The sequence below is a fragment of the Ailuropoda melanoleuca genome, chromosome X (assembly GCF_002007445.2).
Source record: "Ailuropoda melanoleuca isolate Jingjing chromosome X, ASM200744v2, whole genome shotgun sequence".
NCBI classification, from domain to species: Eukaryota; Metazoa; Chordata; class Mammalia; order Carnivora; family Ursidae; genus Ailuropoda; species Ailuropoda melanoleuca.
In genome coordinates this window covers 45,392,802-45,412,092 of record NC_048238.1, presented here as the reverse complement: position 1 = coordinate 45,412,092, position 19,291 = coordinate 45,392,802, and the positions used below count along the sequence as shown (strand labels likewise).

The 19,291-nt window shown below is 46.8% G+C and overlaps 2 protein-coding genes and 1 non-coding gene across 19 annotated transcripts in view; 1 reads left to right on the top strand and 2 right to left on the bottom strand.

The window, feature by feature from the left end:
- Positions 1–5,845, top strand: part of PFKFB1 (6-phosphofructo-2-kinase/fructose-2,6-biphosphatase 1) — a 72,019-nt gene extending 66,174 nt beyond the window's left edge. For 2 of the 5 annotated variants that reach the window (XM_034649495.1, XM_034649492.1), the window contains 4 exons: positions 1,204–1,333; positions 3,979–4,041; positions 5,105–5,169; positions 5,527–5,845. In XM_034649495.1, the coding sequence (XP_034505386.1) occupies positions 1,204–1,333; positions 3,979–4,041; positions 5,105–5,169; positions 5,527–5,586 (318 nt within the window). In that variant the 3' untranslated portion in view covers positions 5,587–5,845. The remainder of the gene's footprint in view (positions 1–1,203; positions 1,334–3,978; positions 4,042–5,104; positions 5,170–5,526) is intronic. The other 3 variants (XM_034649497.1, XM_034649493.1, XM_034649496.1) reach the window with 3 other exon arrangements.
- A 1,451-nt stretch (positions 5,846–7,296) lies between these two features.
- Positions 7,297–17,234, bottom strand: LOC100467458 (trophinin-like). 13 transcript variants are annotated; one of them, XM_034649480.1, is made up of 9 exons: positions 17,162–17,234; positions 14,413–15,909; positions 13,641–13,745; positions 13,462–13,525; positions 11,513–11,592; positions 10,907–11,419; positions 10,230–10,344; positions 7,605–9,493; positions 7,297–7,430 (listed from the first exon to the last, which is right to left on the bottom strand). In XM_034649480.1, exons 7-8 carry the CDS (start codon positions 10,254–10,256, stop codon positions 7,616–7,618), a joined length of 1,905 nt encoding a protein of 634 aa, XP_034505371.1. In that variant the 5' UTR covers positions 10,257–10,344; positions 10,907–11,419; positions 11,513–11,592; positions 13,462–13,525; positions 13,641–13,745; positions 14,413–15,909; positions 17,162–17,234; the 3' UTR covers positions 7,297–7,430; positions 7,605–7,615. The 13 variants fall into 13 exon arrangements, with proteins under 13 accessions (XP_034505371.1, XP_034505373.1, XP_034505372.1 ...); XM_034649482.1 differs by lacking the exon at positions 13,641–13,745 and having other exon boundaries at positions 10,907–10,969; positions 11,378–11,419; XM_034649481.1 differs by lacking the exon at positions 13,641–13,745 and having other exon boundaries at positions 14,413–14,487; positions 15,852–15,909.
- Positions 10,574–10,702, bottom strand: LOC117797577. The gene has a single exon (XR_004622583.1). It is a non-coding gene; the product is annotated as a small nucleolar RNA SNORA11 (small nucleolar RNA).
- Positions 17,235–19,291: the final 2,057 nt, after the last annotated feature.

Sequence of the window (19,291 nt, the reverse complement as noted above, 5' to 3'; positions counted from 1 at the left end):
ATATATTGTATATATAGAAATATATATATATATATATTTCTAGTTTAAACTTCTACTAAGGATGTAGCCCTTTGAGTGTCTCAGATTTATGTGAAAATTTTAGTCCCAATTCTCCACCTCGTGAACACCTAAGGCCTTGTTTCCTATCTGTATAAGGTTTTAAAATCTCAAGCCTCTGAGATACTGTGATTGAGAAATGCCCCCAGGGCAGTTGTGGCTTCTACATCCACTTACCACTCTCTTTTTTTTTTCCAAGTTTTTCTTCATTTTGGAACCCTACATTCATGTTTTCCTTTATTTTGTTGAAAGGTCAGCAGTGGGGTTGCCTGGGTGGCTCAGTCATTAAGTGTCTGCCTTCAGCTCAGGTCATGATACCAGGGTCCTGGGATGGAGCCCCACATCGGGCTCCCTGCTCAGCAGGAAGCCTGCTTCTCCCTCTCCCTCTGCCCCTGCTTGTGTTCCCTATCTTGCTGTCTTTCTCTCCCTCTGTCAAATAAATAACTAAAATCTTAAAGAAAATTAAAAAAAAGAAAGGTCAGCTGTGCAAACATTTATTTTATCTAGTTTTTCTAGGAATTTTATTTTATTTTAAGGAGGAAAAATACTATTTCTATTTATTTATTTATTTTTATTATGTTCAGTTAGCCAACATATGTACATCATTAGTTTTTGATGTAGTGTTCAGTGATTCAGTAGTTGCATATAACACCCAGGGCTTATCACAACACGTGCCCTTAATACCTATCACCAATTTACCCCCTCCCCCACCCCCTTCCCCTCTGTAACCCTCAGTTTGTTTCCCTGAGTCCATTTGCATCAACATGGATGGAATTGGATGGGATTAGGCTAAGCGAAATAAGTCAAGCAGAGAAAGACAATTATCATATGGTTTCACTCATTTGTGGAACATAAGGGATAGTGCAGAGGACCACAGGGGAAGGGAGGGAAAACTGAATGGGAAGAAATCTAGGAATTTTATATTGAGAAGTTTTGTTATTATTGTTACTTGATCCACTGTATTGAATGCTCCCATTTAGTAGATGAGAAACTAAGACACTAAAAAAGAAGTGAGCGGTCCAAGGTCATACTACTGGGTCAACAACTGAACTGGTGCCAGAACCAGCTTTTCCTGATTCCTATAAGTTCTTCTCTGGGCAAATCTCTTCATCTACCTTTTTTACCCAAATGTTCTGTCATTTTTAGTCCTATGAGGATCTGGTTCAGCGTCTGGAGCCAGTTATAATGGAACTAGAACGGCAGGAAAATGTACTTGTGATCTGCCATCAGGCTGTCATGCGGTGCCTCCTGGCCTACTTCCTGGATAAGAGCTCAGGTACCACTCTCCTCTGTTCCTGGCATAGGGAACTGGATATGATTGAAACCCTGACACCAGCAGTCTGTGGTTTATATCTTAGTGGTTAAGAGCACAGTATCTAGAACAAGAATCCTTGAGGTCAAATTATTGCTCTGTAATATACTAGCTTTGGTAAATTACTTTAGCCTCTTTGACCTCAATTTCCTCAACGGTAAAATGGGAACAACAATAATAAAATTTAAATAAATTAACATATGTAAAGAGCTTAGGACAGTTCATGACACATAGTATGGGCTACATAAGTGTTAGCTGCTGTTATTAGTATTAGTATTATTCCGAGTTAATGTTTTCAAAGCCAACCTTAACAGTAAGAATCAACGTGAAAAAGCTGAGACAGTACTTCTCTGAAACATGCTGTCATCAGTTGGTAATGGGACCTTTTGTTGCCTCATGATCCTCATTATAGGTTTCTGTCTTTGCTGTGGGGACAATTTCTCCCAAGATAGTGATATTTTCATTTTATTTTTTAAATGATAATTTCTTTTGTAAAAGATATCTAGACATTGTAATTTACAAAGTATCTGTACACTGACAACATATGCTAAGCTGCAAACTAGGGAAGGGAGCCTAGTAAGGGACTGTTATGTCACTCTTTGGTTTGACAGTCCATTTCTGATGTGGATGCTGAAGCATCTCCAGGATACTGTAAGGGTGTATGAGGACTTTGCAATGTTATACTTGAAAATTATATTGTGCAATGTCCTGCAGACTTGAATCTTCTCTACTATGCTAGTTTCCCAAAAAAGGGAACTTGTAATACGGAGTCATCCAAAACTGAAACCTGGGGAACTTGAGAACTTGATATTAGACAAGTCATTTCCTCTCCCTGGTTCTCAGTCTCCTCACTGGAAAGGGGATGGGGTTTGGGGTGAGGGCTCTTGTGCTACTAGATTCCCCATAACTTCCAATCTCTATTGCTCAGTACTGTCTTTGAGACCATGAGGCAAGCACTGTAACCCTGACTGTGCAGATGAGGAAGAGGAGGCTCTGAGAGGTGAAGTGACTTACCCAAGGTTGTGGGGCTCAGAGTTCAGGGAGGGGTGTCAATCTCAGGTGTTTCCAGAGGACCCCCACCTCAGACATATGTAGATTGAGGGAGGGGCACATGCACCTGTCATTCTCACACTGCTTTACCTACTTCCTACCTTCTTTCATGCACAGGCCACATTGGCTGCTCCCAGCTGCCCTGGGAGCTGGGCCAGGCAGTGCTGGGTACATGCTTTTACCCCTATTACTCAGTGAGGACACTTGAGGCCCAGAGAGATGATGTGACTTGGAAAGCAGACCTGGGGCACCCTCAGAGTACATCTGTCTAACCCAATCCTGTGCTGTGAGAGGTGGGATCTCTGAGGGCCAGAGAAAGAAAAAGTTGGGCCAAGGTCGCTTGTCCAGGTGGTGGCAGAGCTAGGTCAGAGACCTCAGGCAAGTCATTTCCCTTTTCTGAGTCCATTTTGTCATGTGTGCCATGAGGAACAGTGACCCCTCAGAGTATCAGCAAGGATGGAATGAGATCTTGCACCCAAAGCACCGGGCCCCAGGGCCTGATAATGATGATTAGGACAAAGACGAGAAGGAGCAGGATGGATGACCAGGATATCACCAAAACTGATGTCTCAGGAGTCTGGGAAGGTGGTTGTGGCCTTAAAAAGCCCAGGATGAACCTTGGGGACAAGGAAGCTATGAGGGGTTTGGTTCTGGCTCAGTGAAGGGAGATGGAAAGTGGTAAGGGAAACCTGGGTGGTTCAGGGTGGTTGTTGTTGGAGAGTGGTGAGAGATGGGGGTGTTGCTCCCACAACACCGTGAGCCCCTCCAAGGCAGTGGCAGCTGGCTGCAGTGGGCAGAGCATGCATTTAGCCTCAGGAGATCTTAGGTTCAAGCCCCAATGCTGCCACTTCCTGACTGTGACATAGGACAAGTGTCTTTCCTCTCAGACCCTTAGTGTCCTCATCTATGGAATGGGCCTGATCATCTCCTTCTCTCAAGGATGTCTAATAAATGAAAACCTAGGCTCATATAAGAAATGGTACATAAATATTCAAAACAACTTTATAAATAAGTCAACAACTGGAAACAAGTGAATCGAGAAATGCTTGTCCATCAAGTGTGAGAGGAGTCAGAAAGCACAGGCCTGGGCTGGAGAGAAAACTGTGGGAGCTGCCAAGGTACATGTATACCTATTCAAGGGCTCTGGCACATAACAAGGCCTTGGAAAACACTTGCCAAGACACATTTGTGGACCTTCATGCTAGAAGAGCCTGTGAAAGGCCTGAGGCTGGGGGAAGGAGGGAGGTATTCCTTGGTCTCATGTTTGCCCTGTGAGTGAGGAGATAGGCCACATCCCAGATGACCAGCCTGTCTCTCCTGAGGAACTCACAGTATTTCCACATTCCCCAAGGCTTTCCTTCCTCTCTGATATAGAGGCCACCTTTCTGCATTCTTCCTCACTGCCCACCCTGTTCTCAGTAGTGCCCGTTGCAGAGTGTGGGGGAGTGTGACCCTGATGAAGCTTACCATAAGGAAGGGGGTATGGAAGAAGAAGCCTGAGGAGATGGTACCCCCCCCCAATACCTTGTCTCTGATGGCTGCTTTCTCCTCCTTTCCAGATGAGCTGCCATATCTCAAGTGTCCTTTGCATACAGTGCTTAAACTCACACCTGTGGCGTATGGTGAGTGCCCCCACTCTCATCTGAGGAAAGACACATAGAGGGCATGAGCATGCTTCCAGTGCATACCATTTGCCCAGCAGAGTCCCAGGGGAGGTTTCTTGGGTGGGTGATATGATGTCCTGGTGAAGGAAGAATTGGCAGTAATAGGATGAGAATAGGGATGAACTGAGATAGCCTCTAAATCCAGGGCCTGTCTTCAACTTTCTCTGGCTCTACCAAAGCACCAAGCATGGAACACTAAACTGTAGAAGAAGAGGTCCCCAAAGGGAACCAGAGGAATAAGTGTAGGTTGGGCCAGTTTGAAGAAAGAACTCAAAGACTGGCCTGGTCTGTTTATACTGTCTCTTGGGGCATTAGTTTGCTATGAAATATTCATGAGCAGGGGAGAGAGAGACTCAAGTATCTTCTGGGGTGTGAATAAGAAAGACAGTGCGCTGAAGCCCAGAGTAGGTTGCAATCCACAAGGATGGAGCTAAGGGGGGCTTCCATATGCATTGGGCCTCCTCTGCCAGCCCCCAGGCCCCAGTGATACCACTCTCCTTTTTCTTCAGGCTCTCAGAACTCCCACGTGACCTTCCACACCTCTGTTATTGCCATAACCATTTTGTCCTCTAAATAAAATTTATCTGGGACTGATTGCCTCAAGGCAGTGACCCCAGGACTCTCCCACCACTTCAGCACTTAACACAGCTTACCAGGTCCACAGGGCTCCATTGCTATTATATAAATTAGATTGCTGTCTCACAGAGCACAAGAGTCGGGGTAGTCCCCAGAGATCATCTATTCTCATCTTCCCATTCACAGTTGAGCAACTGAGGCTCAGAGAAGTCTGAGACTATTAGAGGCAGCTGGGAAAACATCCCATTGGCTTCTCTTGGACCTGGTGTCTTCCCCATACATCACACAGCTGGTCTACATTCCCCTCCCTACAAATTAGTCACAATCTGCACACAATGTGGAGCTCAGGGTATGGGTGGTGATGGGCGAGGTAGCGAATGACAGCTTAAGGAAGATCTGTGCTTACCTTGGGGGCTTATGGATGGACTGGTTGTTCTTTTCTGAGGCTGCAAAGTGGAGTCCATCTACCTGAACGTGGAAGCCGTAAACACACATCGGGAGAAACCTGAGGTAGGTGAGGGACTCTGTGGCCTAAGCTGGCACATGGTGAAAGCACCCACCTGCACGGAAGGGCCACCCCAATCCCACAGAGCTTGGGTGTTTCATACCAACAGGTAGAATAACCAGCATCCAGAAATGCAGGAACCATGTCCTAGGCCTGAGGTGCCATAGAGATGCAGGGCTAAAACAATCCCGTATCCCCAAAGTCCTCAGGTTGAGATTCCCCAGAGGCTTGCCTGAGAAAAGGGTCAGGATCCAGGCCTGGCTGAAGGAGGGGAGCCTGGCAGTGAGGACAAGAAGCAGGGGAGGGGCTGGTGCTCCACAGTGTGAGCTCCTTCCTATTAATCCTGGGCTCTCTCCTCTCAGAATGTGGACATCACCCGAGAACCTGAGGAAGCCCTGGACACTGTTCCTGCCCACTACTGAACCCTTTCCAAGAAGTCAAACTGCTTTGCTCTCACCGTCTCCCACATTTAAGAGCTGCTATCGTTGCACTTCTCTTACCTTAAGACCCTGGACTTGGCCTACTGGAAGAGCCCTGCTTCCAGTGAAGAAGCCCTCAGCAGCTCCAAAACAGGTCTTTATTTCTAGCTACAACCAAGGAGCTGTCTAGCTCAGAAAGAAACTTTTTCTTTCTTAATTACTAAACCCTTATCAATAAAGACTTCTCTTGCTGCCTACAAAAGGGGAGAGGAAGTCATTGTGAGGCTTCTCCCACAGGATCTTCTTAAGATCCCAAACTTGTGAAATGCTTCTGGTGCTGTGGGGTATGGAATGGATGAGGGCTTCCTAGAGGGAAGGGTTCTGGGGTAGCACCTTTAAAGGCGAGGGAGGAGATAGGTCTCTGTGAGTACATATGGGACTTGTTCCTTGGTGGGCAGCATGGCTGAGGACCTGACACCTTCATTCCTACACTCAGAAGAATCTGTACCTGGACCACGGTGTTCCTTTCTTCTCTAACTCCTGCTGCTATCCTGAGTGATTTCACTGTCCATACAAATTATCCAAATAATACCCTGGCCTCCTAGTACACTGACCCCCTCAACTCCAGTGATCATTTCCCCCTCAGCCATCCACCCCATGGATCTTAGCATCATCTAGACATCCTGCTCCCAGTATGACTTCTTAAGTACAAGGATCCCGCTATCTTACCACTGGCCCCCAGTCTTTACAACTCTCTGTGTCATCCACAGGATCCCTAGAAGCATGCCTCCCACATAGTGGGCATGTGTGTAATATTTTTTGAATGAACAATATTTGTTCTTGTACTGCATCAAGAGTACAATTCTTTGATTCCTTCATTGTCTACCATCCCTAGCCAGCTTGAATCCTATATTCCATTTCTTTAGCCACTCTCCATGCACCTAGGTATCAGCAACCCAGTGGTGATGAGACAGACTCAAATACTCACTGCCTTGATTCCTTTGTTCTTCCATCATAGCCACCAGCAAGACCCAAACCTTGTATAATCCACATTATCCTTTTTGGGAGGAACTACTGCTTGAAACAAACCTACATTTATCTGCTTCCACAGCCACTCTTAAATCCTATTCAAAGTCAGGGTCACCCTCTATCCCTGGTAATCTATCCCATCCCACCTTCTCAGGCATTGGCTACTTCAGTCAATTCTTGACTGTTCTATATCTATCTATTGTTTGGATTTTGCCTCCACACTCTCTGCAACATGCTCAGATCTCTCTCCCCTATCTTCAGAAAACGCTCCCCTTTTCCTGTGTCCACATCTAGTCCCACTCTATCTCTTCATTCTTATGCAAATTTCCCAAAATGAATCTGTATTTACTGTCCAGAACCCTCTCTCTTTGCCTTCTATTACAGGCTTTCCCCCTTTGTATCTTTGCTCAAGCTACAATCCCCTTGCCTGCTGTGCTTTCTCCAGATCTCTATCCCATTGAAATCATACTTTCATTTTAACCTAAAGCTGCAGCCCACCTTCTCTGAAGAGCTACACTGATCTCTAGTTCTATGAACCTGAAACATCACTCACAACAATGTAAGCACATTAAAAAACAGACAAAAAACCAATTCATCTTGCAAATTTAATGTAACTCTGATACCAAAATATGACAGCACACAAGAAGCAAACAACAAAGCAGGATCAGCAAGCAGATGTTTCATAGCGTGTCACCCTCAGCTGATTGATAATATCTGCTTATACTGCTGTGTGGACAAAAATTCCAAGGATGTACATTGGCTCCTTGGGAAGAACTGCTGTAATTCATTAGCTGTATCTGTAAACCTGGGAAATAAACCTGAAAACAAAACACCAAACAGGAACACATTTTAGCACCAAATATACTCTTTTCTCACACTTCCTTCATTGTCCTCATCTCCCCACCCAAACCTCCCGCTTTGGGGTTTCTTATAACATTCCCCAGCTCTTATACCCACCCCATGGGCCATGGTTGTGCAGATGTTGTAATTACCTGAAACCTCACTAGCCATAGGAGAAGCTACAGGCACCAAGGCTGGTGGCTCCACCACCAAAGCCAGCACCATTTCTTGGTCCACTGCTGAAGCCAGCACCTGTGCTTGGTCCACTGCTGAAGCCAATGATAGAACTGGGTCCACCACTGAAGCTGGTGCTGGTGCAGGGTTCGCCAGTAAAGCCAGTGCTGGTGTTGGAACCACTGCCAAGGCCAATGATGGTACTTGGTCCTCCGCTGAAGATGTTATTAGGCCCAGCACGAAAGCCATCACTGATGCTGAGGCCACCACTAAAGCCAGCACTTGTGCCAAGTGTGCTGTTAAAACCAGCATTGGTGCCCAGTCCATCACCAAAGCCATTGCTTGAGATCAGTCCACCACCAAAGCCAGCACTGGTGCTCAGTCCATTACCGAAGATAGCACTAGTCCCTAGTCCACTACCGAAGACAGCACTGGTGCTCAGTCCACCACTAAATCCAGCACTGGTGCTTAACCCATTGCCAAAGATGAAACCAGCAGTGGTACTGGATCCATCACCAAAACTAGCACTGGTAGCACCACTAAAGCAGGTGCTAGTGCTAGGAGGGCCACCAAAGCATAGATTGGTGTTAGACACACTGCCAAAGGAGAGGCTGGTGCTGGGAACTCCACCAAAGCCATTGGTGGTACTGGGGGCAATGCCAAAGTCTGTAGTGGTGCTAAGTGCCCCACTGAAGTCAGCACTGGTGCTGAACACACTGCCAAAGCCAGAGATGGTGCTAGGTGCACTGCTGAAGCTGGCACTAGTGCTGACAGCACTGTTAAAACTAGCACTGGTGTTGAGTGCACCACCAAAGCCAACACTAGTGCTGAATGCACCACCAAAGCTGGCACCAGTGCTGGGAGAGCCACCAAAGCTGATGCTGGTGCTTACTGTACCACCAAAGTCAGTGCTGGTGCTGGAAGAGCCACCAAAGGAGACACTGGTGCTGAGCATTCCATCAAAACCAGTGGTGGTGCTAGGAGAGCTGCCAAAGCAGATACTGGTATTAAGTGTGCCACCAAAGCTTGCACCAGAGCTGGGAGAGCCACCAAAGCAGACACTAGTGCTCAGTGTGCCACCAAATCCAGCGCTGGTGCTAAGTGCACCACTAAAGACTGTGCTGGTTCTGGGTATACTGCCAAAGCTGCTACTCGTAATGAGTGTACCACTGAAGCCAGCAGTGGTGCTGAGTGTGCCTCCAAAGCCAGAGCTGGCTCCACCACTGAAACTGGAACTACTGCTAAGTGGGACACTGAAACTGGAGCTGACCCCACCACCAAAGCCGGCACTGGTACAAGGTGTGCCATCAAAGCTAATGCAGGCTTCACTGTTGAAACTAGAGCTGGTGCTAGCTGCACCACTGAAGCTAATGCTGGCTGCACCACTAAAACTAGTGCTAGTGCTGGGTATGCCACTAAAGCAAATGCTGGCTATACTGCTGAAGCTGGCACTGGTCCTGGGTGTGCCACCAAAGCTTATGCCAGCTCTGCCACCAAATCCACCACCGGGGCTGGGCGCACCACTGAAGCTAATACTAGCACTATCGCTGAAGGTAGCCCTGCTAGCTCCTCTGCTGAAGTCGATGTTGGTGCTGGCTTCTGCATTTTCTTGGGCTCTGGTCTCAATTTCAAATGAAAATCTGTTCCAGGACTGAGCATCATCGCCTAACTCTTCCCTTGTTAGGCAGTCGATATCCATGTCATCCCAATTCCAGGGCCCAGCCACAGCTTCCTCTCCAATCCCCATTTGGGCTCTTGCCTCAGCCCTTGCCTCAGCCTCAGCCGCAGCCACAGCTGCAGCTTGGACTTCCATCTCCACTGCCTTCTGGTACTGAGCAGCCCACTCCTTGCGGTCTTTCTTTTGCACCTGAAATGGGAATGATAATCAATATAAAGGACAATAACATTTGTAATTATGTATTAAGTACATACTATGGGCTTTGTATAAAATCAATAGCAGTATTTTCTTTTAATTCTTGGTTTTCTGGTGCTCTATCAGTCCCAAGATCCAGTTTCAGCTCTGATAACTAAGGTGTTGTGTGACCTTGGACAAGTTACTTAACCTCACTGAGAAGATGGGAAATGATAAGACAGTACGTTATTGATTGAATGTTTGTGTGCCCCCCTGCAAATTCATATGTTAAGCACCAGCCCCCAGTGTGACTACATTTGGAGACTGGGCCTTTATAGAAGTAGAGTTAAATGAGGTCATAATGGTTGGGCCCTGATCCAATAAGATTAGTGTTTTTATAAGAGGCTCTTTCTCCACCGTGTAAGAAGATATTCATCCGCAAACAAGAGGGAGAAGCTTCATCAGAAACTGACACTGCTGGACCTCGATCTGGGACTTCCAGCTTCCCGAACCATGAGAAAATAAATTTCTGTTGTTAAGCCACCCAGTCTGTATTATTTTGTTATGACAGTGCAAGCAGACTAACACAAATTATGAAAGAAAGAATGAAACAATGTAAACTTCATGTTCAGCAGAATTCTCAGACATCAGTGAAGTTCCATATGCTTATTTGAACCTGACCATCCCTGCACATAGCCTGCCCGAGCTAGGGTACCCTTAATATGACAAGTCAGGGCAGCTCTCCTATTACCTTGCATGCAAACTTGAGGACTTTCATCTTGCTAGTCTCATGGTAGGAGCGCAAACCCCAGAAGAATTCATATTCAGGTGGTCTGCTGTTAGGGACCCTCTTGTACTCCAGGTACCTTGGAAAAAGGAAATGAAACTTCTTCTAACCAAACAAATCTGTTATGTAACCACTGGGCACAAGGTGGCAACCTCCTTCAAATACTAAACCCAGCTCCTGGAGAAGGATTTCTAAGACTTTCCCTCCCCAGACTCACTCCCAAGCACAGTTCATGGTATTGGTCTCTGATTTTGAGTCATTTCCCTTTGGACATATGCAAGGCAGTCACTTGATACTTTAGAGAAGGCATGTATAGGGTACGATGTCACAGGAAAGCCAAAGTATCTTGCCACCTGTGAGGAGTAAACCCAAGTTCCTGTTGGGTGTGTTGTAAACAGAGGAGCCATTCTTCAGTCACCCTGCTCTGAGCACACCCCAAAGCAAGGGCCTTCTCTTTGGTCTTGCCCGGTCCTGGAACTGTCCACTCATGGGAATTGTGGACAGGATTCAGTTCTAGGGCATAGGATGCCCATACTACCTCTAAAACTAGTGTAATAAAAGGACTGGTTGAGCACTTTCTGAACCAGACCAGCACACTCAGAACACTTCAGGGCCAGAAAAAGTCCCCAAACACCACTTACTTCTGCTTCACAAACTCGTCTGTGATGAGCCTCCTTACTTCCCCAAAGAGCGAGAGCCTCACCCTGACAATGGGAAAAATAACCCATAAACAGAGATAAAAACTTCTTAGATGAGGGAAGAGGCATTTCTCAACATGAAAGAGACCTCTCTAGCACATGCAGCCATCCCAATGAAGCCAGGAAAGTAGTGAACACATGGTCACTAGAAGCGTTAAGTTGAGGCTAGGTGGTTCTTGTCAAGGATGCCCCTGAAGTTATATCTTCTATATCAGCTTAGAATGACATAAGGGTGGGAAGATGCAGAGAGTACAGGACCATTTCCCCATCCACCCAGGTCAGAACCCTGGACCCTCTACCCAGCCCAGCACCCCCGCCCATTCCACCAGACCACCAAGCTGATGCAATCCTGGGGCCATCCTCTCTTTCCAAATGACAACACGGACAGCAAGCACTGAGAGAGCCCAATCATACCCAGGGCGCAGCCCAACTTGCGCAGCACCTCCCAGATGACAGCTGCAAGGGGAGGCAAGAGGAGACAGGGACAGAAAATAAACATATGGTATTCCAACTGTGGCCACCCATTCAGCTGCATGCTCAGCCACTCACCCTCACTGGCCTTGTTGCCATTCATAAAAATGACACTCAGAATCACCATGAGAAGACCTAGTTTGGGTGTGTCCTTGGTCCTAGGGGAATAACAGGGTAGAGAGAAGGTTTATGTCCAGTGGCCATCTGCAAAAAACACACCAGCCAGCTCACTAGGCTATCCTCTACCAGATTCCTCAGACACGACGAATTCTTCCCAGTCTATGCTTCAAGCTCTATGCGACCCTGAGCAAGGCACTTGAGTCTCAGTCTCCTATTGAGTAGAATGGAAAAATCCAATCCTTCCCTGCCCCAGGTTGCTAAGAGGAGAGAAGAATGCCTGTCAACCTGGGACAACCCAGGCACCCAACCAATGTGAGCCCCTTCTTTCTCTCTCAGACCTCTCTGCCCCAAAAGAATTCTAGGTACAGCCCCAGTGATGCTTCTGTCCTTCAAGCATCATGATTCACCCACACCAGGAAGCCCTCCCTTAAGAACCACTCTACCAGGGGCGCCTGGGTGGCACAGCGGTTAAGCGTCTGCCTTCGGCTCAGGGCGTGATCCCGGCGTTATGGGATCGAGCCCCACATCAGGCTCCTCTGCTATGAGCCTGCTTCTTCCTCTCCTACTCCCCCTGCTTGTGTTCCCTCTCTCGCTGGCTGTCTCTATCTCTGTCAAATAAATAAATAAATAAATAAAATCTTTAAAAAAAAAAAAAGAACCACTCTACCAAAGCCAGCAGGAAGAGACAAGCAATGACAGGTCTGCTTTCCTGGGATGCATCCTGAGAAACAGAAAACCTGACAGGAGGAATGTACTGCTCCAGGCTTCTACACCCTTCGGTCAATCATAATCAGCACCACTACCATGTGCAGGGCTCCAGCTATGTGAGGGAGCTGGAATCGGGTTTTTTAGGCCCTGTCTTCCTGCCTCTCCAAGGAATTGTAGCGAAAGATGACAGGGATGGGGTAGTGCCATAGACAGAAGCAGAGCTTCCCTCCTATCCCAGCCCATTCCCAGCTTACATTCCCAGTATGCCTGAAGAAGATTCCTGAGTGCTGATGAGAATATATAAGCTACTTTGCTTATAAGTTTCCTTCAGATTGACTCAAAACATCTGCCAAGTTAAAGAATAGCCTGTGAGATCACAAAATCCAGGCTAGGCATCAGTGAGCTTCCTGAGCATCCCACAGTTCCCTGTGTAGAAAGAATTTTGAGTGTGTATGAGAAATCAGTGAGATAGTGCAGGTAAAGCACTTAGCTAAGTGGCCACCACTACAGAAAAGAGATAAGAAATGTACTACTATCAGTATCACCTTTGTAATTAGTGGGAATTTAGGGAGATAGAGAATGGGGAATGAAAAGGAGAGATGAGCATCTGAAATACATTACAGGACACGTCCAGCATCAGACAGGACTAAGTTGGGAGGTTTGAGTCCTAGCTGTGTTTTACCACTGACTTGTTGTGTGACCCTGGGCTAGTCTATGTTCCTACTTAGGCCACTGTCTGTCCAACTACATAGTGATGGGGATGGATTATGAGTCTCTGTGGTCTCTCCCAGAAGGAACATGTATTTCTTTGTCGATTCAAGGCTTCCCCATTGTGCCCATCCCCCAGGGCCGCCCCTTCATCTTCTCCACAGTGTAGCTTGCTTGTTCAATGACCTCTGGGAAATATTCATCATATTCTTGGATGACATCCTTCAGCATGTCTGTAGGAGGGATGAGGTGGGAGCAGCTGGGCTGAGCAGGGGCCACAGAGCTGCAGCCTTTTTGCCAGCCTGTGGGGTCAGTGCAGTCTGAATTCTGAACTGTGTTAATGGGAGATGCCAGCCATGGCAAAGTGTGAGGAGGGTAGGAGAGGACATATGAGAGAATGAAGAGGCTATAAAAGCAAATGGTTATTTTAGGGCATGGGAGAGAGGGGAGTGGAGAAGAGATTTCAGGGAGGAGGGTTGGTATGACTCTACCTGAGCGCTTGATGGGGATCTTTGTCTGGTCCTTAACCAACAGGTATTTCACCAACTTATTTGCCTGGGAGAAGAGGAATACATGGGGAGATCTCAATATGTTTTTAGAAAACTTGGAGGAATGACAAAAAAGAAGGAAGGTGAAAAAGAGAAGAGACTGGGCAGCACTAGATTCTTACCCTTTCTTGCAAAATGGCCATGTCTCAGGGTGGTGGAGGCCTCCAGCCCCATGAGATCAAACTGTAATTACTGCTACCTCTCTCATCCCCATTCAGATGCTTTGACTACATCATCAGAAAGAAGGAAGGTCCAGAGTCACCAGGTGAAAGAGAGGTCTCTGTCTCCTTACCCTACCTTCTCCTGAAAATCCCCCAAACCCTTCCTATAGTGGGCCCTGACCTTACAATTGGCCACCCTAAGTCCTAGATTTGTCTTTCACTGTCTTACAGCCAGGAATTTCATTTCCCTGTCAGGACAGAAGCAACCCAAGGGCAGGACCTGGAGTTCCTCCTCTTCTTTTGGCCACCACTAACTCTGCTAGCTGTATCCCTTGGACAAGTCACTTCACTTCTCTGGGACTCAGTTTTCTCATCTGTAAGACTGGGATCTGTGATCCCTAGATAGTAGGAGTTACTTTTAAAACATAAAGACACAACCTGTATGACTGTAACCAAGACTCTGGAACATGGTAACTACTGTGTAAATATCAGTTGAATTATATCCAGGTTGTAGCTAAGTATATGGATGTACTATTTCCCCACCAATCTGTGAACTGTCAGGGAGCAGGAACTATATTACATTCTTCTCAGCATCTCTCAAAGCCTATCCAAACACAGGGACTGGCTCAGAATAAAAAGTCTCAGTAAACTTTTACAGAACAAATGAACAAACTAGGAGGATAGGAATGGAAAAGAAGTGAAAAGTTAAGGATGGTGATGTCGGAGATCTCACCTTTCGGTTCGTCTTGCCCCGGGTCCTGGTTGTAGGCTCCAGACTCAACTGGGCCAGGTAGTCATCTGCCAGGGCCTGGATAGCAGCAGCAACCTGAGTCTCAAGGGCACTTATGCTGGTCTTAAAGGTGGCCATCTTGGTCTGGGCCCCTTGGTCAACAATTTTAGTCTGGCTTTCAGCTGCCTGGGCCTTAGTGGCAGACTTATGAATCCTGGACCCTCTCTTGACCTGAATGGCAGCTGCTAGGGCTAGGTTTGTGACTTTTGAGCAGCAGGTAGAGACTCAGAGATATCATAGGCAGAATTTGGGCCTTTATTGGCAGCCTTCTTGACCTCGAATTTTTTGGGCCAGTTAGCTACTCCTGAGGCCTCATTCTGCCTGCTAGCTGTCTCAGCATTTGGGGTCTCTAGGAGTTCAGTGTCAGTATTTATGCCCTTAACAGTTGCCTTCTTGGCTTTGGAGGCTTTATTAGTTCTGATGAAGGCTGCTGTGGCATGGGTAGTGGCTGCCTCATTAGTAATTTGGCCTTGGGTGGTAGCTGTGTGGGTAGTGGTTGCACCCAATGAGATATCAATAGCACTAGTTATGGCCTTATTGGCAGCCTTCTTAGCTTTGGAAACTTTCTTAGGCTTAGTGGGGGCTATCAAGGCCTGGGAGGAGGCTGACCCACTGGTAACTGGAGCCTGAATAGCCTGCAGGATGTCTGGTAGGTTTAGGGCCTGCAAGGATGACTTGATCACTGTAGTGATGCTCTCCTTGCCAGTTGGATACTGGAACCTTGGGCTGCCTTAGCAGTAACTTTTTTTTGCCTTATTGGCTTTCTTAGGCTGAGCGGTGACTGAAGAAGCCTGAGTATTGGCTGCTTCAGTGGTAGCTGAAGCCTGGTTGATCTGGGGGATGATAGGCAGGTTTAAAGCCTTCAAAGTTACTTTAGGCTTGTTAGTGGCAATCACATTGGCAGAGGAGACTGTGGGGGCAGAAGGTATGGCCTTAGTAATAGCCTTAATAGGGGCCTTCTTGGTCTTGCTTTCCTTAGGCCGGTTGGCAACTGGTGGGTATGCATCAGCAAGACACTGTTCTCTTCTGTGGTCTCAGTCTGTATATCTGAGGGAAGTGAAGCCCCAGGTTCCCAGGGGGAAGCAGAGGGCCCTACACACTTAGGATTATGGTCTGCTAGCCATCTGGCCTCCCTACAGCCCACCCTTTCCACGAAGGCCTGCCCTTCCTCTGAGCAGTGATTGAAGGGAGGATAAGGGAAGAGGTAGGGAGCAGGAGCTAAAGTCAGGCAGGTTTTCCTCTCCTCCTCCTTCACCTTGCAGGGGAGGACTGAGACAAGTTAGGCAGGAAATTCTTCAACTACAGAGTGGCAGGGGGCTCAAGATCAGTAAATGAACTCAGTACTGGGCAGGTGGGCTGGTGAGAATGCAGAGAGGCCTCACCTGGAATGGGCGCATCTTATAACGGCAGTCATTTCTCCTATCCATTTTTCTGAAAGGCCTGAGGGGAAGGAGCTTGAATTAGGGGAGAATGAGAAGGAGAGGGAGATTCACCAGACCTCCCAACTATCCTGAAAGAAGGGGGATCTCATCCAACTTTGGACCCCAAACGCTTCAGTTATTGGGTTCTCATACCTAAAATCCCAGACCACCTATCTGAACCCTAGCTCCATTGATCCAAGAAACTGCAAGTCAGTTCTACAGCCCGCCCCTTAATCGTACACACGCCCCCTCCTGCAACTTAATAGTGCGCATGCGTGCCAACTGGAGCACATGCGCTTTGGTGGACTGGACAGTCTGACCACCTCAATCTCACAGACGCCCCCTGCTCTCAGAGCAGCAGAACATTTCGGACAAGCCCTTGACTCGCTCTTCCTAACTGCATCACATTTCGGTCCACCCCTTCCCCAACATCAGCCCGCTCCCTAGGCAGTACTGCTTTGCACCGCCCCTTCCCTAACACCGCCCACCTCTACTCTGCGGTACAGACATGCACCGCCCCTTCCCGATATGCCCCCTCCCTCTTTTCTGCAGTACTTCTCCGCACCTCCCCTTTCCTTAATAAGCCCCTTCCCTCCTCTCTCCAGTGTGTCCCTGCACTGCCCCTTCCCCAAAACCGCTCCCCTGCTTCCACGTTTGCAAGTGACCGGTCCCACCCTTTCTGCGACTCGATACCCCACCCACAAATCCAACGGTATTACGCTTTTGTGTATTCCTTGTTCCCGAATATTACCAGGTTCTGTCCCTTCCCTTTTCAAACCATAATCAACCAGGTCCTAGCCCCTCTTTCCCTCCGTCTGAAACCGGTCATTCTTGCTATACAAAATGGATTCTGCCCCTCATTTCTGGGTTCTGATCCCTACTTTCTGTGGCCCAAACCAGATCCTGTCCCCTTTCACCAGCCTATCGGAGTCCTGCCATAGCTTATCACCCTCCGGAACTGGATCCTGCTCCTTTCTATTGCCTGAACGATCGTTTTATCTTCCCGCAGTCTGAACCGGGTCTGCATCCCTCCTTTCTGCGGCCCGAACAGAGTCCAGATCTCTCCATTATAAGGCCCAAAGGGGATTCTGCCCCCTCCATCTACCCTACGAACAGGGTCCAAGCACCTCTAAACCTGACCACATTAATGCAGTTAGCTCTGAATCCGCAGCAGGTTTTCTTCACCTTAGGGTGTGTGGAGTCAAGTACATTGAAGCCATAGCCCAGAGGCTCCCACAGGCTCTTCACTAAAGCTGGGCACCTTAGCTCACCTCGTCCTCTGGAGTCCAGAAGGCGTCCGCTCTCTCCAAGCCTCTCCTTAGGTCTGAGCTTGTCGGCTTCCCCTCCCCAGCCGGAAGTGGTCCTGCCTTTTTCCACCTCCAGAGGGGTCTCCTTCCCTGCTTGTCAACCTCCTTCACTCTCGACTTCCAACTCTCCATTCTCCTCAGTGTGGTCTCTTTTCCGCATACTATAGGTTATTCAGTAATCTCTCTTTCCTAGTCCCCATTTGATTTCTCTATCCCCAACCTGTGCCCCCGTTCCTATTTGATAGTTCTGTCCCCCCTAAGAGGACTGTGCTTCTCTGAGCTCCCATATCACTTCCTACAGCCCCCTCTATGCCAACACTAATTACAGAGTGCATTGTTGTAGTGTGTGTCTGGGTCTCTCTCCCCAGGAGCTGTTCTGGGGACAGGGGACCAAGTCATATTCCTTTCCCTCTCTCAAGTATGACCAGATTAAGACATTTAGAGGCTCTAAACAGTAAGATACAGAGTGCCCCCACATCATATACAATTCGGAATAAAAACAGTAAAGGTAAGAAAAGTCTACCAATGTTGTTGTCGTTGTTTTTAATCCCCGATGACTACATTGATGCTTTCAATGAATATCAACTTATCTGAAAAATTTTATTGGGACCATGTTCCTCCTTTCCTGGTGCACTACGCAAGTACTTAGACTCTGTCTTGTGAAATGGAGCACTGCTCCCCAGTGCAACAAACAGTTCTCCTTGGGCATTTATTCATTCACTCAATCCTTAATTATACATTGAGCACATGGCTATGTCAAGGCACTCACTGGATATAGGCAAACAAAGACAAGTAGGATAGGATGCCTGTCCCTAAAGAACTCACTCATTTATGGAACATAAGAAGTAGGAAGATCGGTAGGAGAAGAAAGGGAAGAATTCATGAAGGGAGGCGTAATTAGAAGGGGGAATGAACCATGAGAGACTATGGACTCTGGGAAAAAAACTGAGGGTTTCGGAGGGGAGGGTGGTGGGGAATTGGGATAGGCTGGTGGTGGGTATTAAGGAGGGCACAAATTGCATGGTGCACTGGGTGTTATACCCAAGTAATGAATCATGGAACATTACATCAAAAACTAGGGTTGTACTGTATGGTGACTAACATAACATAATAAAAAATTATTATAAAAAAGAACTCAATTCTATTTCTTTTTTTTCTAAATATTGTTTTAAATAAGTTATTTTTTAAGTTTTTATTTTAATTCCAGTTAGTTCACATACAGTGTGATACTAACTTCAGGTGTACAATATGTGATTCAACACTTCCATACATCACCCTGTGCTCATCAGGACAAGTGCACTCCTTAATCCGCATCACCTAATTTAACAGATTCCCCCACCTATGGTAACCATAAGTTTGTTGTCTATAAATAAGAGTCTGTTTCTTTATTTCTCTCTCTCTCTTTTTTCCCTTTTTGTTTTGTTTCTTAAATACCACACATGACTGAAATCAAATGGTATTTGACTTTCTCTGACTGACTTATTTTGCTTAGCATTACACTCTCTAGATCCATCCATGTCATCACAAATGGCAGGGTTTCACTTTTTATGGCTGAATAATATTCCATTATATATATCTACCACATCTTCTTTATCCATTCATCAATCCATAGACACTTACTCTGCTTCCATATCCTCCTTATTATAAATAATGTTGTTATAAACATAGGGTTACATCTATCCTTTTGAATTAGTGTTTTTGTGTTCTTTGGGTAAATGCCGCATTAGTACAATTGCTGGATCATAAGGTAGTTATATTTTTAACTTCTTGAGGAACCTCCATTCTATTTTCCAGAGTGGCTGCACACCAGTTTGTACTCCCACCAGCAGTGCACTAGTGTTCCTTTTTCTCCACATCCTTGCCAACACCTGCTGTTCCTTGTGTTACAGGTTTTAGCTGCTCTAAGGGGTGTGAGGTGATATCTCACTGTAGTTTTGATTTGCATTTCCTTGATAAGTGATGATGAGCATCTCTTCAGTCTGTTGGCCATCTGTATGTCATCTTTGGAGAAATGTTTATTTCTTTTTTCTGCCCATTTTTTAAAAAATTGGATTATTTGGTGGTTTTGGGGGCGTTGAGTTGAATACATTCCTT

What these genes read in the sequence shown, in the direction of transcription:
- LOC100467458 (XM_034649480.1), bottom strand. Translation starts at nt 10,256, where the DNA reads ATGAAAGTCCTCAAGTTTGCATGCAAG. An exon ending in TCCTCAAGTTTGCATGCAAG is followed by an intron (nt 9,494 to 10,229) that starts GTAATAGGAGAG and finishes TTCCCATTTCAG; the next exon opens with GTGCAAAAGAAAGACCGCAA.